The 25790-nt window shown below is 33.0% G+C and overlaps 1 protein-coding gene across 2 annotated transcripts; it reads right to left on the reverse strand.

Annotated features, from left to right (window-relative positions):
- Positions 1-8534: 8534 nt before the first annotated feature.
- LOC142608222 (serine carboxypeptidase-like 17) lies at positions 8535-24636 on the reverse strand. Of its 2 annotated transcripts, none has more exons than XM_075779952.1 (14): positions 24425-24636; positions 22764-22909; positions 18972-19048; positions 18727-18849; positions 18214-18316; positions 18038-18075; positions 17653-17754; positions 16945-17031; positions 16692-16847; positions 16525-16596; positions 16313-16434; positions 8921-9034; positions 8734-8788; positions 8535-8624 (listed from the first exon to the last, which is right to left on the reverse strand). In XM_075779952.1, exons 1-14 carry the CDS (start codon positions 24622-24624, stop codon positions 8541-8543), a joined length of 1479 nt encoding a protein of 492 aa, XP_075636067.1. In that variant the 5' UTR covers positions 24625-24636; the 3' UTR covers positions 8535-8540. The 2 variants fall into 2 exon arrangements, with proteins under 2 accessions (XP_075636067.1, XP_075636068.1); XM_075779953.1 differs by having other exon boundaries at positions 22764-22952.
- Between the last annotated feature and the right edge of the window lie 1154 nt (positions 24637-25790).

A 25790-nucleotide genomic window follows, 5' to 3' on the forward strand; every position in this document is an offset into this window, starting at 1 on the left:
TAGGAGTGGACGCCATATATTAAAACTCTCTAAAAAAATTTAACAATAATAATAATGATAATTACCTAAAATATAAATATCCAATAATATTTTAGGCATAAGATTAGGACTTATATATGAATGAATAATAGCTAGGGGTGTCCACGGGAACCGACCCACCTGCCCAAACAGCTTGGGCCGACTCGACGCCGGTGACGGGCGGAGACGGGTCTCCACCACCAAAAACCGACTTAGGCGGGTCGGATGGCGGGTTTTCTTCCTCAAAATTCGATATACCTGATTCAATTGACGAAACCCATGAAAGAAGGCCGAAGTTCCTAGATCCATTCAGATTCATCGATATTTCAGTGAAGGTTTGGTAGTTTTTGGTTAGATCCAGTGAAGATCTAGGTTTTCTTGCTTAGATCCAGCGGTGATATGAAGAATCTGCTCAGATTTGTGCATGCTTTTGCTTCGATTTTTCTTAGATCCGGCGATGAGAAGAAATTTTCGCTCAAATTGGAGCTTGATGTGGTGGTTTTTGCTTCAATTTTTGCCTAGATTCGGTGATTTTCGCTCAAATCTTAGCTTGAAGTTGTGGTTTTTCTTTGATTTTTGCTTAGATTTGGTGAAGATCCGGTGATTCTAACTCAGACCAAGGCCGACCAACCCGACTGTTGTCCATCGGAGACCGATCCGATTCGACTTGAGATCGTTGGCGGTCGGCAGCGAGTTGTTTAGCCGTCCACCCGAAGCAAGCGGGTCGGTTGTGGGTTGGGCATAAACCCGACCCGGATTGACATGTGGACACCCCTAATGATAGCATTTCTCACTCTTTTGAAAAAAAATGTTTAAAATTCAATTCGTCAAACAGTGGTGTTGAATTTGTATGATTAAAATCATGACACGTTGAGAAGAAAGACAAATCATGTGTGTGTATATATATATTTATATTTTTTGATCTTGATCAGTCATGATTGTTTTAGCTAGGTCATATTGAACCATAAATTGGATCCTTGCTGAAGAAGCTCAGGCCTAGCTAGCGCGTGACAAACCTTTTTTGATTTACAAAAATAAAAAACAAGAGTATGATAATTAATTAAAAAAGAAGAAGCTGGTCTTGGGAGAAGATGACCACTTTTGATAAAGGTTTATTTGGTGAATCATTCTTATGAGCTAACATAATATATTTTTGATTTGTCTTTCTTTTTCCTCATATATATTATTACCATGCATGGTTGTTTTAAAATTTGCAATAAGAACATGTGGAGAACTTCGTGTGGCATTAGGCCAACCCCTTTTTTTTTAAATTATTTTTTTGAAGTAATATCCATATGATTTATGATGTAAACATTAACACGCATGCTCTTTTTTTTTATTTTTTTTTTACAATAATTAGGGGGAGATTCAAACCCAATTCCTCTTATCGGAATTATCATAATATTACTATTAAATTATAAAGTTATTGACAATTTTTTTTTTTTTTTGTAGAGAGATTCAAATCCAATTCTTCTCATTGGTAAAACCAGAATAGTACCATTAAATTATAAAGTTATTGACAAATAAATCCTTTTTTGTTTATGCTGTAGAGTGTCATTTTACCCCGGCCAATTAAACACAATGTGCTATTTGCAAAAACAATAAGATGAGTGTCACTTGATAATTGCAAAAACATCCTAACACCATTGATTTAAGAAATATTTTTTAAAAAAATTTATAAGAAAAGAAAAAAGTAACTGATTTTTTGGATTTTTTTTTATATTTTCTATAAAAATAATATTAAAACTTTCTTAAAATAATTAATTAACAAATGCAGATACCTGTTAACGAAATCCAAACAATTATAAAATGGTAACATGACCTATTACAGAAAATATAAATAAAAGTGGGGTAAAAAATAAATGTAATGTTTCTCAAATTACCATGTTATCAGTTGTGAAAAAAAATGTCATAAATATTTTGCTAGGAGAAGAAAACACTACAGCTAAACACAGGAAAATTCCAGAAATGATTTATGTCACCTGGCCCAAGATTGATATTAGATAGAGACCCAAAGACTCCACCCTCTCTCTCTCTCTCTCTCTCTCTCACATTCATTCATGTAGTAGATAAATGCAACATTAACAAGGAAGCATCATCTTGATGAACTCCAACAGAAACAGCAGCTCTCTTTAGTCTTTCCTCCTGTGTTCCTCTGGTCCATAACATAGAGGTTTCCCAGGTAAAAAATGAGCATTGAAATTAGCATCAAAAGTTCCAAACCACCTCACAAAATTTATTTTCTTTCAGGCACCAAAAACTATGCATTTTGACTCACCTCCTTCATTGACTATCCTCATTTTCAGAGCTCATACTTCAAGGCCAAACCTAAACCAAAAAGTCCAAAATATACACCCAAGTTGAAAAACAATAACCAATATATATAATATAAAATAGATGAAAAAAGAAGCATTAGATCCCTCTTTTTTCTAGTATCTCCCACCCCAAACTTCTTTCTTCTGTTATCTTTCAAGAAAGAACCTTTTCATTCAGATTCAAAAGAGGAAATTCTTTCTTTCTCTACTTTATAGGGTTTTGAGCTGATTAGAAGTTTCCATGCATGAAGCAGATGGGTCTGAAGAAAGGGTTTGCTTGTTTCTCTTTCCTACTTCTAATTCTTCTACTGCTTGAAATTTCATCTTCTGCTGATGGGTCTGCCACTTTTGGAACCTTCAAAACTGGGTCTGCCTCTGAACTGAGTAATGCAAAACACAAAGGTGGTTTTGGTGGTGATAAAGATAAGGGTGGTGATGCTGTTTTTGGTGATGAAAAGAGGAAAGTCTATACTGGCCCAAATCCTTTACATAATAGATAAGTACATAACCAAAGCTTGGTTCTCTTCTTCATTTCAGGCTATTAGTTTACTTTAAAAAAAAATATATATTCTCCTTCCTCTCATTTCCTTTTATTTTTCCTTCAAAATTTTTGATTATTTTGATTTTTGATGATATTTGATGGTTCAGTTTCAGCTCTATTGTCTTTAGGAATGTAAGCAATTTCACAATTGCAGATAGAAAAAAAGTTTTGTAGTAAATTTTCATTTATGTTAAATATAGAAAAATTTAGAAAGTATTATGTTATATTGTTATTGATGCCATTAATGGAGTTGTTGGTGTAATGACTATTGCACAGTGTTTGTCATGGTTGTTGGTAAGTGTTTTTACTTTTGGTGGTAAATTAATAATACGGATTAGGCATAATTTTCTTTGTTCAGATTGGACATTTTATTTTGAGTCAGCTTCACAAATATACGATGTTAGAAAAATTGAATAATGGAGAGGACAGATAGGTGAAGGGTGAGTTGTCCACAGTCAATTCCTGGTGAGAGTTTGACATAATGTTTGTTTAAGGTGAGAACTTCATGCCAGACAATTACCTAATATGTTTAGGGTCAATATATCTTAAGCAATGTGTACAGAGTTTCCGTGAAATTGATATTTATGCTATTTGCTGATTACCTTTTTGTTTTGGGGGTTGAAAACAAAATACCCTAAAAAATAAGGGGAAAAAGGGGTTTATTTATTTTTAATAATATAAGCTTAAAGCAGTAAAAAAAGTTGACTTATTTTGTCACTAGCCATAGTAGTCTTAAAGACATAATAATAATAATAAAAAATACATGGAATCAAGTATCAACACTAATAATTATAATTAATAAGACATCATTTTTATATAAATTTATCACTATTATACTATTCTAGTGTACGTTAATTATATCATGCTATTTTAGAGGTTTGACATTTTTGTGTGGATTATTGTAAGTGTAACTTAGATAGCTGCCTAAAAGATAATATGGATTATGATCCGTTTAGTTAAGTGTTTTGGGAGTTTAAAAACGTATTTTAAAAACTTAAAACTCTATTTTATAACAGAAACGAAAGTTCATTTTTTAAAACATTGTTTTGCACAACTTATCCAAACGCACCCTATGTCAAATCCGTTATTCTACTTTGTATCGATTAATGCAAGATCTGATCAAGTATCATTGAAAAGATTCTCTTTAAATGAACCAGTCTATTTTCTGAGTCTCATTTATGAGGTAGTTGTACACATTTTCCATACCAATAGGTTGATTGTTAGGGCCAGATTTATCAAAATTGTACATACTTTAAATCCAAGCCCAATCAGGCTCAGGCTCAGGCCCACCCCTTTATAGAGAGCTATTGTGGGCTGCGAGAATATGTTGAATGAACTAGTTGGCCAGTGACCACCCACGGGCTACTCCAACACCCACTCTCCCATCTTTAGGGCATTTAGGCAATTAAATTTAAGAATTAAAAGATTAAGAAAAAAGTAATAAATAAAATCATGGAAATTAGGAAATTAGATTTAAGAATTAAACGATTAAGATAAAGCTAATTAAAAAAAAAATATGATAAGCAAATTATGTAAGGGTTAGAAGATGACTATAAACTTAGTGGCTACCACTAACAATAAGAATATAATATATGTTCCTGTCATGTGCAAATTATTGTATAAAATCACCTAAGTGCTGTTTGGTAAGTAAACACATGTCATCTTCCTGCTGTTGGTTGTAATCAAACTTTGTCTTTAGGTAAGTGTGCTCTCTCTCTCTTTTTTTTCTTTTTCTTTCTAATATTTATTTTAAGAATAAAGTTTGACTTTCAACATGTCTAGACCTATCTTTTCGAACCAATTATGTAACAATTTATAAGATTATTTGTGTTATTTAAAAGAAAAATTTTGGCTCCAAACATGTTAGAAGCCTTGAATTTCAACCTCCAATAAGAAGATAACATGTGTCCTTGTTAAGTACAATACATATGATTCATTTGATTGGTTGTGTTAAGTGTGGTAAGTGAGTATTGCACATGAATAGGACTAGGAACAGAGCCAAGAGTTTGATTGAGAGACGGGGGAGGGGGGGTGGAGTATAAAAAAATCACTTAACATCAATGTTTTAAAATTTTGCTTTAAGAATTTTTGGAAACTGGAATATCAACATTTTATAAAATTAAAATATCAACAATTTTTGGAATTGAGATCAAGATTTTGAATTCAATTTTGGACTGACCATTGAAATAAAATATTTTTAGTATCGGCATGTACTGATACACTGTTTCGCAATTAACATTGAATATATATATTGACACACTCATGACACACACTATTATTAAACTAAATGAAAGTATAATTTATAATGAATTTAATGTATCGTTTTACAAAAAACAAATAAAAAAATAATTAGATTGTGTGTGTGATTGTTTCTATAAAAAAAAGAATCAAATAAAATGAGTAGATTGTTAATAAAAATAAAGAAATTATGGCATTTTTGTGAATAAACAAACATGTAGGGTATTTCGTAAACTATGACTAACTAAAATTCACTTTTTCTATTCCCAATCCCACCCGTCTATGATTCTACTCATTATCTCACATCTGGCCTTTAAACATGTACTTACTTTTCACATTACTGCTTGCTGTTCTTCATCAGCGTGCCTCTAAATCTACCTTCTAATAATCTTCTTCTTCATCTTTATTTATTTTTTAATGTGTCTCTTTATGTTTTTGTTACATCATGTTCTTCATTTTATTCTCACCTTCCTTTCTCTTAATTAATGTGCTTCTTGATTACTTTTGTCAAACTCAGATCCGTCATATATTTTATTTCTCCTTTGTTTTAGACGGAGATGAATAGAGCCTGAGTAGTCGTTCACAGAGTGGCCAACTGGCCATAAATTTATTTGAGTTTGGAATGCCAGGAGTGAGTTGATAATAAGTAAGAAGAGACCAATGATGACCATGTTTAATTTTTTTGGGGGGCTAATTGAACATTAAATATGCCAATAATTTTTTTTTTTATATTTTAAATAGTAGCTCCGTCTCTGACAAGTGCACATGTCAACTTCCTATTATTAATAATTGTACCATTATTTATATATTTTTTGAAATACAAAAATACCCTTAAACATTATATATTTTACATTTGTCCTTTATGTAAGTGTGCTCGTTTCATGGGAGATGTAATTCTAAAGAATTTTGTCAAATTAACGACCACTTTTGTTTTGGGTGCAAATTCTTGTGTAACAATTTCATCCAAAATGTATAATCTTAGGCCTTGAAAGCCATTCAACTTTTCAATGTGGGAGTCAATTTGTGGCTCCCACATTGACTTTTGTCCAATATAAAAAGACTTATCGAGTGTGTTAATCATTTATAACATTTATAATATTCAAAGTAATTTAGTTTTTAGTAACTGAAATTAGACCATAGACACGTATTTTATATATATGTATTCAGGGGCTGAGCTAAGAATTTTTGTTTGAGGGCAAAGTTGCGACACTAATATATTTATCAAGACAACCCTTAACACACATCTATATATACACACATATGTTTTTTATTTTATTATACACATACATATATACATACACTTTTTTATTTGATAAGTTTTTTATATACTCACACCTAACAAAAAAAAAAGGCTTAGTATTTTCAATCAAAGTTATGTTTGATGGCAATCTTTCATAAAATAAATTCATTTTTACTATTTTCATAGTGAAAATTTTAAAAAGTTTCATTTCCAATACAAATTATCAAATTTTATACTAAAGTAAGTAAAAAATCTTTCAATTGAACTAATGAAATTTTCAAAAAAATGAATGATCCAAAACATGGAGGAATAAGTTAGGCTCCAAACATATTTGTAGTGATAATGCTCTAACCTATTATGTGACAACTAAAGAGACATTTCGTGTGTAATTTTAGTGACAATATTTTTTTAATGAGTCAATAACTTGTTAATTGCTACATAACGGGTTGAAAAAGAAGCATTCAAACATGGTTGGTGCTAAGTTTTATCAAATATTTAACAAATATAAGAACATATTTTATGATAAAAAATAAAATTTTGAAAGAGAAATTTATGTCTCTTTAAATATTAGACCAATTACTTTTTTTAAGAGCATTGTTGGACTGATTCAAATATTTGGGGGGGGGGGGGGGGGAACACTTATTTTGTAGGCTAAAATTTGAAAATTTGAAAATAATTATATGTGTGTATATCTATATATATATATATAAAAAGGACATTTCAAAATTTTGGGGAGGCCATGGCCCACCACTCGTATACATAGCTCCATCCCTACCTGTATTTGGTCCAATAATAAGGATCGAATTCACGATTGGATCTTACAAATATTTGATTTTAAGCACAATGCTAAAGACACACTGGCTATTAAGAAAATGACTAGCCACTTAGCTTTGTATGTTATGCTGGAAAACATTCTATAAAAATAGTTTTCCACATTAATCAGTGTTTGGTAGAATAAAAAAAATTGATCAATGGAAAACTATCTTAAGTCTAAGGAAAACTTTAATAAAAATAAAACTTATTTTCTATTGTTTGTTTTCCAAAAAAATGGAAAACAATCTCTCTCTCACCTGGCGCATAACTTCTATAAATATTATCTTCTTCTAGTCACGGGAAACAATATTTTCTTTCGCATTTGCAATCTTTCTCATGATAAGCTCTTTTACTTTATCTCTTCCCTTTACTTTTTCTCTCTTCTCACACCCTCATTGTTTGCTGTCACTCACTTTGGTCTCTTGTCTTTCCACATATTTTTCTCTCTATTTGTCTCTTTTCTCTCTTTTCTTCCCATTTCTCTTTCCCTCTATAACACTATTCTTTGATAAGGTTTTTATTTTTTTCCCCCTCACAAATCAGTGAATAGTTCTCTTACAATTTGGTATTTTGGAATTTATCAAACTAATTGTACTAGAATATTTTTCGGATTAAACAATTTGGTCTATGTGGCATTTTAAACTATTTAAAATGGAAATTATGGTTATTTTAAACTATTAGCAAGATGAGTATTTGAGATCATGAAAATTGAATAACTAATTTTGATTGTATTTGTTGTCAAAATTTTAATTTGAAAACCAAATTCATTCTAGGTTTAATATATATATTTCATTAGGTGGGTTACACAATACACATGTTATACATGTTTTAAATTATACAAGAAATGTTATAAAAAAATCCGTGCATACCAAACCAAATACCAAAAAACATTCTCAAGCTCATTTTTTAAGGTCGTTACTAAATATTGAAAAATGAGATAGTTTTCCACAAAATGCTCTATAAAAAATGAACCATTTTCCAAAAAATACTAAAACAAATAGAGCACAACCAATTGTACTGGTTTAATTGCAATGCTGAGTCTTCTTATTTATTTAACCAATTGTGCTGTTTTTGTTTTGTTTTTAGTACCTAAAATTAGTACCTTAAGACCCATACTTTATATGCATGTATTTGGTCCAATAATAAGGATCAACCTCAGAATTGAATCTTACAAATATTTGATACTTTATTAAGCGCAATTCTAAAGACACATTGGCTATTAAGAGAATGGCTCGCCACTTAAACCAATTGTACTGGTTTAATTGCAATGTCCAATCATCTTTATTTAATTGGCTATATATATATATATATATATATATATATATATATTATTGATAACTCATCATCAAAATGGATTTCTGATAGCGATCATTATTTAGAGAGGGTAATATGCGAACCATCTATCAATCATGTTATAGACCTCCTTAGGCTTGTACAAACCAGCTATATGACCAGCTCCCTACATTAGAATCAAGAATGAATGAATGAATATATATACACACACACAAATGTGCAAGTATCATTGTTAAATTTGAGTGCATTTTTAATAAATGAAGAGGTTCTCTAACCTTGACACTCGAGTATGTCATGTAGAAATTGTCATATTTGTACCTCTCTGTGTATCTATATATGAAATCATTAACAACGTAATTGCAGGTTTGAGGTTAGTAAGCATAGTTTAGACAACACAAAGTTGAAAAAAAAATGAAAATATAAACTGCATAGAATTGAAGTATTGGTAATCCAGAAACTAACCCTGCAACTTGAGCATCAACAAACCATGCACGCCATGAATCGTCCAAAGTGAAATTCAAAGATCTCATCCATTCTTGTGTGCCGATATGTGGTATTGACAAGTCAAGATCAGCACTATAAGACATCAAATTTCAAATAATAAGAAATGTTATATGTATTATTCTTGTAATAACTGAAGCATAAAACAAATTAAACCAACCGACAGTAATTTTATTATACATTCTCAAAAAAAAAAAAAAAAAGACAGTAATTTTATTATAGGATTTTTGCAAACAATGACAACCTCTTATATTTTATATAATAAGCCAATTACGTACATGTCAATTAGTATTTTGTTGTACTATGTGGAGCTTAATTTGTATTTGATCTAGTTTATCACCCAACCTGATATAAAAGTGCTACAATTTTATTGACAAATTTTCAAAGACTTAGTCATGAGGAAACTTTTTTGGCCCCTTTTTTTGCCAATTGTAGATTTTCTATGTGGGATATAAATTACTGTTATTTCAGATTAGAGTTAAGTGCATCATTTTGAAAGAGAAATATTGTATTGGCACATCTAGTATTTTTCCCCAAAAAATAGTAAATTACTGCAACTCCGTAAACATAGACAAATTACCGATCTACATAATTTCTTGTGTTATGTGATTGTCTTGTATGTGTTATATATATATATATATATATATATATATATATATATATATATATATATATATATATATATATATATATATATATAGACACACACATGCATAAGCAAGTGTAGAACTAATGTTTCAAGGTTGAGGGATCAAAATAATTACAAATATGAAAAATTAATCAATTTAAGATTTTCATTTAAGAAATATAAAGAATTTGGGGAGCATTCATATATATTTTGAAAAAATTAACTAAGTATACGGTGGAATATTAAATTATGGAAAGTTTGGTATTGAATCCTAAGTCTCTATAATCTATATAGAGCTTCGTCCCTTGAAAAAAAAAATATGGTTAGTAACGCCAAAGATCTAATTAGGAGGAAAACTACACTGGGTCCTGGATGACATGGCTTAATGATCCTATTTGACTTCTGTTGATACCCATTTTTGCGTCGCATTTTGTACAAGTCCGACCTCATTATGGGCCAAATTCACGTATTATATTATCTTTTATTCTTTTAAGCATGACCCAAGCCCATGCGATATATGAGGGAACTTGAGGAGGAGTGGTTTGTGTTGAGAGTAGTTCCAGAAGCTCCAGAAATTCCAAAGGAAAACAGAGTGTTATGTCCAACGGCTAGTTTTCAAATGAAAACTTGTACATAATGAAATGTTGCGTTTAGATTTAATGAAACGATGTGTTTCATGTGCCTGTCATTATGTTATGGTATGCTGTGTTTTGTATAAGATATTGTTGGTATTATCTGAGTGTGTTAGGCAGTTATTAACAATTGCTTAGTTCCTAATTTCTCTCCACCATTCACGGATCAATCCCGTGATTTTAGGAACTCTGATCAGACAGTTATTGACTCTTGTGTATATATATATTGTGGAATAGTGTAATGATAAGCCAAGCAATTATTTCTCTAGAATTTTCTTCTTTTCTTTCTCTCTTTGTAACTTCTTCTTCCTCTAATCTAAGTTCATAGCATCTCTCTGAGTGTGTTACTATGTAAACTCCATTGTTGCATTCTGTTAAGCTTGGGTTGAATCTTTTCATGGTATCAGAGCTACGATCTCAAGGTCTAACAATGGTAGAAACTAATTCAACATCAACTTCCTCTTCTATACCTTTAACCTCCACCACCATGCCTTCAACCTCCTCATCCATCAATCTCACTAATCAACCTCTACTGTTGCTGTCAAACATGATGACTGTTAAACTTGATTCTTCCAATTACATTGTTTGGAAGCATCAGATTTCCATGGTATTGGAAACTTACTCTATGCTTGAGCTTCTTGATGAAGTCCCTCTTGTTCCTGAGAAATTTCTCAAGGATCTTTCTGGAGCTGTTACCTTTGTGACTAATCCGGATTATCTCATCTGGAAGTCAAAGGAGAAGGCATTATTGACCTTCATCAACTCTACTCTAACTCCTTCAGTCTTGGCTATCATTGTTGGTTGTTCATTTGCTCAAGAAGTATGGAAGGTTCTTGAACACAGGTTTTTTTCAATTTCACGATCTCATGTGATGAACCTCAAGGGTGAATTACATAATGTGAAGAAAGGATTTGATTCTGTGGATTCATATCTGCAGAAGATTAAGGTGATTAGAGATAAACTAATGGCAATAGGTGTTCTCTTGGATGATGAAGAACTACTTCATGTAGCAATCAAAGGTCTCCCAAAGGAGTTTAGTGCATTCAGGTCTGCAATCAGAACCAGAAGCACAAAATTAAGCTTTGATGAATTGGCTACTCTGTTGAATGCAGAGGAAGAATCCTTGAATGAAGGTATGGAGTTCAAAGACTCTACTTTTGAAATGGCAGTTAACTCCACACCAAGATTCAATAACACTGGTAGTGGTTTTCATTCCTATAATCAGTCAAATAATCCTAATAGAGGTAAAGGGAAAGGTAATAATGCCAGAGGCCGAGGCAGGGGTCCAAGTCCATCTTCAAGTCAGTTCAATCATTTTTCTCCACAACCTTGGGGTCCTAATGTTAGAGCAGAGAGGCCAATGTGTCAAATATGTGGGAAAGCAGGTCATACAGCCATTGACTGCTACCACAGAATGGATTATGCCTATCAAGGCAAGCATCCACCCACCAAGTTGGCAGCTATGGTTACTGCATCCAACCATATGTTGACTCAGGAGCAACCTTGGCTAGCAGACAATGCAGCCACTGATCATGTCACATCTAGCCTCAACCACCTAAGTTTTCCTAAGCCTTACACTGGTCAAGAACAACTCACAGTTGGGAATGGACAAAATTTGCCTATCACTCATATAGGTAATTCCCTAATTCCCTCTTCTAATTCTGCTATTCAACTTAGAAATGTGTTGAGAGTTCCTTCTATTGCTTCCAACCTTGCATCAGTTCACAAAATTTGCTATGATAATAACTGTAGTTGTTACTTTGATGCAAATACCTTGTTAATTCAGGCTTTGGCCACGGGGACAATTCTTTACAAGGGCAAGAGTGAAGATGGTGTTTACCCCATCTATCCTCACAAGGCCACTAAGCTTCTTCTTCCCCAAAAACTGTGTAATTCCATCAAGTTGTCTCAATCTCACTGTCACTTATGGCACAGCAGGCTTGGTCATCCTAATTCTCTAATTCTTAGACATGTTTTGCATAATAATGGAATGTCTTCTCCTAGTAGTGTTAATCTTGCCAATTCTTGTATTCATTGTCTTCATGGCAAGATGCATAGACTTCCATTTCCTAGTTCTAGGTTTGTAGCTAATTCTCCTTTTGAACTTGTACATACAGATCTATGGGGTCCTGCACCTCTTGATTCAATAAATGGCTACAAATACTATGTCCTTTTTGTTGATCATTTCACTCGTTTTACATGGATGTATTTGCTCACTAATAAATCTGAGGTTTACTCTAAATTTGTCTTGTTTCATGCTATGATCAAAACCCAATTCTCTTCTACCATTAAGGTTCTCAGATCAGATGGATGTGGTGAGTTTACCTCTAAGTCTTTTGAGTCTTTTCTATCTTCCAATGGAATTCAACACCAAATTTCTTGTCCCTACACTCCTCAGCAGAATGGTTTAGTTGAAAGGAAACATAGACACCTAATTAAAACCATAATCACCTTACTTTCCCAAGCCTCTCTTCCTTCCATATATTGGTCTTTTGTTGTTCAGTTTGCCTTAACACTCATCAATCTTCTTCCTACATCATCTCTAGACTTCTTGTCACCTTGGCTTAAACTCTATGGTCATAATCCTGATATCTTTTCCCTCAAAGTATTTGGTTGTGCTTGTTACCCTTACCTCAGGCCATATAGTCAACATAAACTCAATTACAGAACAGCTGAATGCATTTTCTTAGGCTATTCCAATGTTTCTAAGGGTTACTTGTGCCTTGATTTACTCACTAACAAATTGTATACCTACAGGCATGTGTTGTTTAATGAGCACAAATCCCCTTTTCCCTTTACATCTCCTTCTATCACACCTTCCAAACCACCAACTCCAGATATATAGCTATCCAATCTCTTGTACCTTCACTCTTCCAATCAGCCCTCTATCCTAGGTCCCTGTACATCTACTCCTTCCTCTTGTTCTTTACCTGTTTTGACTCCTTGTCCCTTATCTTTGTCTCACTCTCCTTTTTCATCTCAGTCACAGCCTATACCTACCACTCTCCCACCTCCTGTCTCAGCTCCCTCTCCTCCCTTACCACCTGCATCCCCTACTTCACAACATTCCTCCCAAAATATTTCAGCTTCTACTCTCATACCTATCAATTCCCATCCTATGACAACCAGGTCTAAAAATGGTATCACTAAGCCTAAACTTTGTTTTAAGGCTATGCTTGATTACACTTATACTGAACCACCATCCTATAAGGTTGCTTCCAAGTTTCCCCAATGGGTTCAAGCTATGGATGCAGAATTTTCTGCCTTGCATCGCTAGAAAACTTGGTCTCTTGTTCCTGCTCCCCCTGGCATTAATTTGGTGGGTTGTAAATGGGTGTATAAGCTGAAATTGCACAGTGATGGCACCATTGCTCACTACAAGGCAAGGTTGGTTGCCAAGGGCTTTCATCAACAGGCAGGTGTGGACTACACTAAGACATTCAGTCCAGTTGTAATACCAGCTACAGTGAGATTAGTCCTTTCCATTACAGTGAGTCTTCATTGGCCTCTCAGGCAATTGGATGTCTCCAATGCCTTTCTCCATGGTTTTCTAAAAGAAGAAGTGTACATGGCACAACCACCAGGCTATGTGGATCAACAATTTCCTCATAATGTCTGTAGGTTACATAAGTCCTTGTATGGCTTGAAACAAGCCCTTCGGGCTTGGTTTGACAAATTTTCCTCTCAATTGTTACATCTTGGCTTTGAAGCTTCCATGGCAGATTCATCTTTATTTGTCTATCAATCTCATCAAATCATTATTTACCTCCTGGTGTATGTTGATGATATTATCATCACAGGCAATTCTTCTTCTCAGGTCTCTCATCTGGTTACTGCTCTCAGTCAGGCTTTTGAGCTTAAGGATTTGGGTGCTCTTTCCTATTTCTTGGACATTCAAATTATGCCTTCCAGATTTAGGCTTACCTTATGTCAATCCAAGTATGCTTCAGATGTCCTTCACAAGTTCAAAATGGAGAATTCCAAGCCAACAAAGACTCCTTGCTGTCCTAATGTATGCCTTACTCCCTTTGATGGTTCTCTTTTGCCTGACCCATCTGAATATAGGAGTTTAGTGGGTGCTCTTCAATACTTAACTTTCACACGTCCTGATTTAGCCTTCAGTGTGCATCAGCTATGTTAATTTATGCATCATCCCACTACTACTCATTTAGAGGCAGCCAAGCGTGTTCTTCGTTATGTGAGGGGTACTTTGCATTTTGGCATACACCTTGCTCCTGGTCCTCTTACTTTCTCAGCCTTCTCTGATGCGGATTGGGTTGGCGATCCTACTGACAGAAAATCTACCACTGGCATGTTAATTTTCCTTGGTTCAAGCCCAATTTCTTGGTCTTCCAAGAAACAGTCCACTGTTTCGCGTTCATCCACAGAGGCCGAGTATCGCGCCTTGGCTTCCACCGCCGCTGAGTTGGCTTGGCTTCGCACACTCTTTAAGGACCTTAAGTTGTTTCTTCCTCACATTCCCATCCTCTGGTGTGATAACAATTCTGCTATTGCTCTGGCCTCTAACCCTGTTTTTCATTCCCGGACCAAACACATTGAGGTTGACTACCATTATGTGAGAGGTTGTGTTCTTCGCAGTACTTTGGGGATCAAGTTCATCTCTGGCCGTGACAATTTCGCTGACATCTTTACGAAACCCTTGCCTGGTCCTCACTTTCTAGTTCTGCGTCGCAAACTCTTGGCTGACTCTGCCTCGAGTTTGAGGGGGGATGTTGAGAGTAGTTCCAAAAGCTCCAGAAATTCCAAAGGAAAACAGAGTGTTATGTCCAACGGCTAGTTTTCAAATGAAAACTTGTACATAATGAAACGTTGGTGTGGGTTGGTTCCTTTCGGACCTTTTGCATGAGCCCAGCCCATGTGTGCTACCAAGTAGGCAAGGGACACTAGTAGCACTTCAGGCTCATAGAAGAGGCCTTGTATCCAAAATTTCCACCTCAAAACAGTTTTTTTGCTCTGGGTGACTGTGACCCAACTTTTCTGCTTTATCATTTTTTGCCTAAAACACATAGCTGGACCTAAGTGGCTGGCCTTGTCTGCTGTAACAACCAAATGTAGAATCCAAGGGCTTGTCATGTCTAGGAAATATCAGCCCATGAATTTAGGTTACTTCATTTCCCAAATTATGTAAAAAGCAAGCCAACTCTCTTATCCAATTAAAGCAAATCTGACCATAACCTCTTTGATTCAGACCTTAGAGTTCAAAGCCTCTTCTATTGACCAAAAACTAGTCACTTAGAGCACCCTAAGTTCAATACAAAAGGCCCCAATCAGATTAAAAATGGACCAACCACGTTCTACCTAGGGACCTGAAACTTCAGAGCAAAAACCCATTCATCCAGTCAACAATCTCACAATTCTAAACCTTAGGGGTGGAAATATGGGTACAGGGGAACCTTCCCTCTCTTCCTCACAACCTCTCTCATTTTTCTCTTCTCGGTGACTGCGGGTCGAAGTTTCAGACCTGTTGAACCACACTTTCCCTATAGAGCTGAAACTTGAGAGCAAAAACCCACTGAGCCAGGAAACGTTCTCACAATTTTGAACCTTAGGGGTGGAAATATCGGTATAGGGGAACCTTCCCTCTCTTCCTTCGAATCTCCCTTATTTTCCTTTTCTCGGTGACTGTGGGTCAAAGTTTCAGACCTATTATGTCCCTCTCTTCCTCCCAATCTCCCTCATTTTCCTCTTCTCGGTGACTGTGTGTCAAAGTTTCAAACCTATTATGTTTTTATATTTTTTCTGCACTTTTGTTTTTTAGCATTTTGATTTTCTCTTGTCAAAGCACCATTAGTCTTTGTTTTCTATACATTGTGAATTTTGGGCTTGATTCTCCACAAATAAACACTTCTAAAGAACCCAAGGGGAGATTTGGGCCGTTTTCGCATTTTCGGCCTTTGTTTCAAAACGTGCCCGACAACTTCATAGGTCTATTGTAAATTAAACTGAATTATAAGTTGAAGTGACCAAATTTATCATAAAAAATTTTCATGCTTGTATCAATTGTATGTGTTGCAAAAATTCCAAAATAGTAAGAGCAAAAGTATGATTAGAAAGGAAGTTATAAGCTATCACCAGTATATGAGAGCTCGGAGTCTGGTTTTACTTAGATTTCGGTGATAATCAATAGTACTCAGAATATCCTTTGTGTAAGCTAAGTCGGAAGTGTTGCACATCTTCCAATAGCCTTTGGTTCCCTAGATTGGCATCATATGAATTTCAGAATTATTTAATAGATGAAAACCTATATATCTACACATATCATTGCGTATGTAGGGTTTACTTACCTCTCTAACATGAAGAGCTTCTCGAACACTTGGATCATTTGCCCAAATTTCAACAAATACATCTTCATAATCCTAAAATATAAATCAATCTATTATACATATTTTTATTCTTCAAAATATGATTAGCTAGTTGCCAAAGAGAGAGAAAGAGAAAGAGGGATGTTTACACGACACCATAATGCACTATTTGTAGGCAATGCATGGAGGAAATTGTTGGGAGTCCTCGTGAGAATTCTTTGATCCCTGTCTACTTTATTGGGTTTCAAATATCCACTTGTGCATAACGGTTCCAAAACTTGATTTATGTTTATTCCTTTGATTAACTGCGCCATCAAATGATCACTTATATATTCTGAATGGATACAAAATTTTTCAATAGAGATGATTTTATAAAGGCAAAAAAGTAATGTGTTAACTGACCTCATCGATAGCTTCAACATCCAGCATACATCTTTCATTGGTTGTATCAATATTGACATAATTTCCATTGCAACTTGCTTTGGCCGACTTGAAAAGAAAAAGAAAACTACATTAAGTTTTTTAAATTCATATAATGTGAATTATAACAAATGAATTTTAGTGGAAATTGTCAGCCAAACTTGTACCAAACCGGGCGATTCGACTGAGTTAATCGAGAACTTGGCAACAATACTTCTTTTTTTCTTTTTTGAGAATCAAGGTGACAATACTTTAAGACTTCATGTTGATAATAGAATTAACTAGCAAAGTGTTAAGTAGATAACATCTTGGAGAGATTTTAACCGAGAAGTTCATATAAAATATAGAGACATTGCTTGAGCTCAATTATATTATATTAATTATTCGACTCTTTTGGCCAAGAACTTTGTTACTTAGTTGTGTCATTGACACCTTTGCCCTTTTAGTATTTATAACGAAGATTCTAGAGTTTGAATCCTCACATCCTCATTATAATTATAATTTATATTAAAAAATTCAACTCCTTTAATCTTACTTTTTCTCCACGTGGAATTGTCGTTATTGAACTAAGCACAATTCACACATGAATATTCTAACACAAAGACACAATATTAATAACCTTATAGTTATAGGGAGAAAATGCTATAGTACTTTGAAAATTTATTTCACTAGCAAAAGAAGAGTAATAACCTTATAGAGTTCATCCGATATAAGGGTCAAACGATGAGCAGCTAGGACTTTTGAGTTAACATCAAGATATGAATCTGTCTTTGGGCTCCCAAGCACATATCCCTGATGTTAATTCGAGAATGTTATAATCATATAATTCACAAAAGAGAAGGTTATTGTGATGCTCTTTTGAATTATGGCCAAGATACATTAGCCAATAGAATAATTTCAAACCAATTTTTACATAATTTTTTCAATCTCTTTAATTTTCTTTACTTATTATTTTTTAAAAGAAAGTAGACTATTAATCATTTCATATTATTCTAAAACATGTAGATCCGAATCATTGTTAGTCTAGAAGAATTTTAAAAGTAACTAAAAAGACATCATTTTCAGAGGTTTGTACTTCGAGATTGATCTGTGGCTTGAGCCCAGCTTCGTTACCTGCAATTAAACAAAAAAGAGCAAGCCTTATTGAGAGGAAAACAACAAAATACTAGGGACTTGAGCTTGAACCAAAAATATACATAAACATGCGCACACACACTCAAATATGTAATTCTTGTCAAGTAAATATGTTACCATCATATATTTTTTGAGCCAAGACTGGAATGAAAATGCCTGCATATGAACCCCCACCAATGTAAAGTTGATTTTCTGCAAATTCAGGGTGATCGATTGTCCACTGCATGGCAATTCCAAAAACACAAGACTTTCATCAAATTTCCTTGTAGTAGAAATTAAGTACCCATGTTAATTATGACAATATTTGTAATATTATTGGTTGTAGTGCTGGAAATTTCTTAGTCCCAAAACACATCTAGAACAAAGAAATCATTATGTTTTACACAATTTGTTGGAATAACGAGTTGTGATTAGTACAATCTCACTTATATATGTGTGTGTGTATATATATATATATATATTATTGGCGCAATTTTAGTAATTATGCACTAATTATAGTAGATGTCACCTCAATTATTATATTAAAAAAAAAGGATATGATTTTTTTTTTTGTGACAGTGTCCTTATCACTCACTATTCTGGAAGACCATTTTCAATTGAGACAGAAAAAAGAGTGCCTTAATGTCACACCTTTTGCAGAAAATTGTAAAGATTTGCTACAGTTTTTTGGTCGGTCGTAAAGTAACCTTCAAAGCTTTTTGAGTAAGAAAATCCGGCGCCAACTGGTGCATCTATGTATAGTATGTTAAGGCCCTGAAAATTTGATCATCATATTAAATTCAATTGAGTCAAGTAAAAGTGCATATTGGATATTGCCAATAAATTTTCATATGTAGGATCATCAATCACGTAGGAGCAGCCAGAAGTTCCCACACCTTTGTCCAAGTGTCCGGGTTCAAATGAAGTGTGGGCAACCTTTCCTCGGAATATATATAATCAAAAGATAAGGGTCCTACAATGTAGAGATGCAAGTTAAGTGCGAAATTCTAAAGTAATAATCATATTTTATATCACATGCCATACAACAAAATAAATAATATAGTAATAACAAAGTTGGGTTTAAAAGTCGTTGCACTAAGTGATTGCACCATAAATTGTATAAATATTTTAAATACAAACAATAAAAGTATGATGGTAAATGTAAAAGTGAGTCATTTTGCTCTGTTTGTTTCAACATCAACATTTTATGAAAAATGGTTCATTTTTCAAAGAGCATTTTTTAGAAAACTATATCATTTTTCCGTGTTTGGTAACGGCATTGAAAATGAGCTTGAGAATGTTTTCTGGTGTTTGGTATGCAAATTTTTATTTTTATTTTTTATATTTCTTGTGTAATTTAAAACATGCGTATTATGTAAACTAACTAATGTAATCAATATTAAAAAAAAAAAAAAACCAAGGATAAATTCGGTTTTCATACTAAAATTTTGATAATAGATACAACAAAAATTAGTTATCAAATTTTCATGATCTCTACCACTCATTTTACTTATATATATGGACAGGAACGTCCACACACACACACATTTATATATATATATATATATATATATATATATATATATATATATATATATATATATATATACACATATATCAACCATTTGTCTATATACATAAAATTGACAAGAAAATAATCTTTAATAAGTACAAAATAACAATAACTTTTCATTGTTTACTCTTTTTACTGGTAGACTAATTGTCTACTATGGTTAACCAGAAGTCTTTAATATTACTCAAAATTATGTATTTATATAATGTATCTAGATAATATATTATCACTACATAATATCTGCATAATGTATCTATCAACAAAAAATATTATCCTATGTAAAAGTAATTTAAAGCCATATAGGCACTATGTTTAAAATTTTTGTCTTTTACTTCATTCATTCATTCTTTTTCTTTTTTTTCTTTTTATATATTTTTTTAGCACTTTTATGTGCAAAAAAAAAACTTATGCATAAAATCCATCAAACCAAAAGTTTCTTAGAGAAAAAAATAAAATCAAGTTTGAAATTCAAAGTAAAGAATTGAGATTTTGGTAGAGAGGAATGAAAAATTACTGAGTAATGAGGGAAAAAAAATCTACTCAAAGAACTGTGTTATAAAGGGGAAGAGAAATATGGAGAGAGAGAGTGAGGGAGAAAGATCTATGGAAGAGGAGAGACTAAAGTGAGTGATAGTGAGGGTGTGAGGAAAGAAAGAGAAAAAGGAAAAGAGAAAGAGTGAGAGTGAGAGAGCGTACTATGAGATAGAGATTGTTTTCCAAAATTTTTTTTTGGAAAACAAGCTATAAAAAACAAACCTTATTTTTATTAGGATTTTCCATTGACTAAAGATAGTTTTCCGTTAACCAGTTTTTTTTGTGCTATCAAGCACTGGAAAATGTGGAAAATTATCTTTACAGAAAGTTTTCCAGTAAAACAAACAGAACGATAGTATATCTTTATTCTCATAATCGAAAATTGATTATTTATATCAAAAACACCTTAAACCCGGCCAAAATTGGGAATTAATCCTGTTTTCCAAACAATATAATTAGTAGGCACTGTTACACAACTATATTTTTTACTAACTCGAGTTTTAAAAAGTCGATTTTGGGCCTAAAAATCGAGTCTTTGAGAGCCGATTTTCATGTTCAGATCAAATTTGAGTTGACACTTTTTCCACGTGGTGTCCACCTGAAAATCAAGTATTAGAGACTAGATTTATATATGTAAAACAAAAATTTTCAAGTGTATGGAGTTCAAAACACAGATCAACCACCACTAAATACATGCATAGACCAGAACTAATTCACCAAGAAAACCCATTCTACTTAGCTTTTTCAACCCACGGCGACCCACGGCAATCTGAACTCGACCCACGACTAGCCATGACAACCGACGGCCACCCACGCCCCATGACCACACACGGCCCACGCCGACTTGAAACCCACCCACCCATGGTCCCACGCTGATCTGAAGCCACCCACTCTAATCTTGATCTTCGACAGCGATCTGAACCCAACCCACGGCTAGCTACTAGCACCAATAGCCACCCACGCCCCATGACCACACATGGCCCACACCGAGCTGAAGCCACCCATACTGACTTGAAACCCACCCACCCATGGTCCCATGTCGATCTGAAGTCACCCACTCCGATCTCGATCTTTGATTGATCACAACCCATGTTTTGTTTTGTTTGTTTTTTTTTTTTTTTTCTTCTCTAATCTGATGAGAAGGTGTAAAGTGTTTTAGGGGTTATAAATCAAGTCTTAGAGACTCGATTTTCAAGTAGATGCCACGTGAAAAAAAATCCTCATCAGACATGATCAGACCATGAAAATCGAGTATTTGAGACTCAATTTATAGGCCCTAAATCGAGTATTTTAAACTCGAGATGTTAGTAAAAATTATAGTTTTGTAATAGTGCCTATTAATTATATTGTTTGGGAAACAAGGTTAATCCCCAATTTTGGCCCCTTAAACCCTTCATCGATAACATAAGCGAGGGATTTGATTCCAAGCCTCTTGATGTTAATTGACACCCACTTAGGTACTACTCTATGTCATGGCTATTAATCTAGTCTTCAGTAGTTATTATTATTATTATTATTATTATTATTATGGAGAGAATAATAATAAGCTATTAACAAGTAGTTTTCTCCCCATAAAAACACTGGTGACAAAGTTGTAAAGGTAGAGTTACATATTTGACCCCTTGGACAATTCGGGTCTGTTTGGATATAGTTGAAAATTGAAAATACTGTAGCAAAATAATTTTTAAATGTGTAAATAGTACTATAAGACCTACTTTTAATTAAAAAATTGCTAAAAAGCACGTGAATAGTAATTGTACAATGATTTGTCCCCTTGAGATGAGACGTGCAGCAGGAAAAAAAAAAAAGAAGGAAAACGCTGAACGCTCATCTTTTTGTGCTTGTTCTTTTCCAGTGTTCATGTTCTCTCTTTTTTTCTTTCTTTCTTCTTCTTTTTTTTTGTTTTAAGAAAAAATTCCATTTTCTTCTATCTTTTATGTTTCTCACGTTGTAACTTTTTTTCTTCCCTGTTTGTTTTCTTTCTCTCTCTCCTTTTTTTTTTTCTTTGCTATTTCAGTACCTATCTCATCTCTGTGCTCTTTTTTTCCCATTGTTTTATAAAAAAAATGTTATAGATATAATAATAAAGAGAAAAAAATATAATAGATATAATGTTTTAATTTTTATAAAATGTTATTTTAGTAATTTTAATTGATAAATAAGTAATATTTTATTATAAAGAAATAGATTTCTTAGATATAATGAAATAAGAACATAAGAGTAAATTTAGACAAACCATATTTTCCATCTTTATTTAGACAAATGAAAGAAAATAAAATCTTCTCTATACTCCCATTTTTCCATCTCCTCTCAATTTTCTATCATCTTACTTTTTCATTCTCTCAAGCAAACAGACCCTTAGAGTGTCATACTCTTGTTTCATGTTATAATTTTCAAAAATTGCTTGTGTTGCTGTGTTGTACCCGTATCTGTGTCATTGTCCATACTTTCTTAGGTTTTAACACAAAAATATAAAGGCATACACCCATAGAAGTAACTTTTAAGGGAGGATAGACTAGGATATACATTACTACATGCAACCTTGAGTTAGAGTAATGACTTTCAAATAACTACAATATACCGTTTCCATAAAAGAATGCCTGGAAAGAAGAACAACCGGGCCCTCCAGCGAGCAAAACCAGGAGAGGATCACTTGCGGGTTCTCTTTGAGACTCAACAAAAGAGTAAAACAGTTGTACGTCTTCCATTTCACCCACACCTATGTAGCTGTACAACAAAATCTTCAATCCTTGAGACCACCATATGAAATCTTTAAATGGTAATCACATGCACACACACAGATATATATTAGAAAAAGAATAAGTTAGGTTTATATTACAACATGCTCCTAATAAAAAATTATACCGTTTGAAAATTGCTTATTTCCGATAGCTTATTTGCATAAAGTGAGACAAAAAGTTAGAAGCTAGCATATTTTTAAAAAATTAAAAGTTACATTATTTAAAATAAATCTGAGACAAAAAGTAGCTAGTGTGGAATTAATAAATGCTCTCTTCGTGTCTATTTATGTCAAATTTTATAGTAATATAATTTGATTTACTATCTAACACTAATCTATAAATTCATTATTCATATATTTAATATATTTGGAAAATCTTAAAATCTAATATTACGAAATTTTATTGGTGAGAGATGGTAAATGTTTGAATAAAGATGGGTATTAGAAAAGAAAAGTGATATGTTCACAGCATTTTCATAATAAATTATAGGTAGTAAGTTGTTATTTAAATTTACTATTAAAATTACTTTTTTGGCTACTAATAAGGCAATAACAAACTGTAAGAATATGCCACTTATGATATGTTGTGAAAATACTTTGGACATAATATTTTTCGATAGGAAAACAACGGTTTGATGGCATAGTTATCAAATATATATATATATATATATATATATATATATATATATATATATATATTGATAAATAGGATAGGATTTTAATTTATATTGTTTTCTTTAAGATGGTTACTCTTCATTATCATACAAAGACACCAATTGATTTTTGGTGTAAGTATAATTAACCCAAATTTTTTATTTGACGATTAAAAAGACTTTACTAGTTGAGTTAATAATTAGATTCACTGATAAAAATAATTCTCTAATTAAAAGGCATTAGTAACTAATAATATATTAACTAAACACTGTAGAAGATAATCGAAACTAATTTCTTTAAAAAAAAAAACTAGCAAATAAAAGTTACAAGATAGAAGTTATATAGTCATCCCCTTCTCTTCTATATGTGTGTGTGTGTGTGTTTCTAAAAAAATAAGATACTTAGAGGGCGTTTGGGTAGCACAGTTGCGTCCACGTCTGGCCGTTTTTTTTTTTTTTTCCACGCGCATGTGTCACTGTTCATTGGCCATGAACAGTGATTTTAGGCCAATGAACAGTATTTTTTGGGATGAACAGTAATTTTTGCACATTAAAAAATTATTTTTGTACAGTGTTTTCAGTTTTCAGCAATAAGTTCTATCCAAACGGACTCTTAGTGTTGTTCAGTTATTCCACATCGGTAAGGTGTGATATTGAAAAGAGGTTTATCACTTGCTCCGCGACACTAACTGTCGCATGCAGTTTTGGTGTTGGCGTGTGACCGTATTCCCTTATCTCATCCCCTTTCTCCTCTATATATGTGTGTGTGTGTGTGTGTGTGTGTGTTTCTCAAAAAAAAGAAAAAAAAAAAGATAGAAGTTATAAAAGTGAATTATTAAGTTAACTAACCCAGTTTCAAGCTTGAACGGAAGATCGCCATCAAAACCTGGTAGAGTCTTGACTATGGAACGAGAAGTGGCAAAGCTAGAGAGGAACAATATTAGAAGAAGCAGATATGAGCAAATCCAAGTAATTCCCATAGCAATGAGCTCTATATAATATAGATAATTCTCCAAATTGCTCGCTTTCGGTTTCGGCATCTGGCACATATATATAATATTACCTAATCGTACGTGAATAACTTCCTGTGTGACCCATATCATGCTTCATGCAATTGAACTAACAGTCAGCAGCAAACACTTTTGAAATACAGGTACATGATACTCATTCATCTCAGGTAAGTTCACGAATTTAATTCATAATTGAATCGACCCATGATGTGAGACAAGGGCCCAATATCATGTTGTTGCAGTATTTTGAGAATACAAAATAAACCAACCTATTTTCTTTGTGCCATTTATGAGGTAATTGGAATAAGAATACGTTTTCTATGCCAATAGGTTGTTTGGGTCAGATTTATCAAAATTTCACATATTTTAAACCCAAGTCCAAATCAGTCTTAGCCACTTTGGCCCACTCCTTTAGACTTTGGGGATTCAACAGCAACCAATTAGGCAATTAGATTTAAGAATTAAATGCTAAGAAAACACTAGAAAAGAAATTCATGATATGCAAATGATGTAATTATGCTATTTTACTTTTAATGGGAGAAAGTTAGTGTGTGTGTGTATATATATATATATTTTACACAGCTTGGTTTATATTACTAAAATCACATTCATCAAATTCTAATTAAAATAATCCACCACATATATGATATGATATGAAAGCTGATGTAGCAGGTTGTCTAGTGGTAGGCAGTGGTAGGTTGGTTGTCTAGTGGTAGGCAACTTACCACTATACTTACAAGTAGCTCTTTGGGAAAATACAACTTGGCCCCTTTCAATTTGTTATTAGATGTCTAATTTTTTTTTTTTTGTGTGTAAGCATAATAAACAAATAAATTAAGTAATAATCCTCTCATAATATATGTCAAGAGTGATGAGATATATATAATGTTGTAAATAGCATTAGTGTTTTTTATTTATTTTTTTGGTGTGTAAAATGTAATACTATCTTTCCAAGTGTAATACTTTTTTTTTTCTTTCTCAAAAAAAAAAAGTGTAATACTTTTTTTCCCCTTCTTTCATGTAATTTTCAATCATCTTAACCACATATCTATAATTTATAATTGATTTAATTATAATCTTTAGCTGCCTAGTTGTTAAAAAAACCGTGTTTCATTTAATATTCAGGTAACTTATAAATCATAGAGCAAATAATATACAATAACATAGTATTTTTTTTACATCTAAAACATAATTTGAAATTAAGC

The sequence above is a fragment of the Castanea sativa genome, chromosome 8 (genome assembly GCF_040712315.1).
Source record: "Castanea sativa cultivar Marrone di Chiusa Pesio chromosome 8, ASM4071231v1".
Lineage (NCBI taxonomy): Eukaryota > Viridiplantae > Streptophyta > Magnoliopsida > Fagales > Fagaceae > Castanea > Castanea sativa.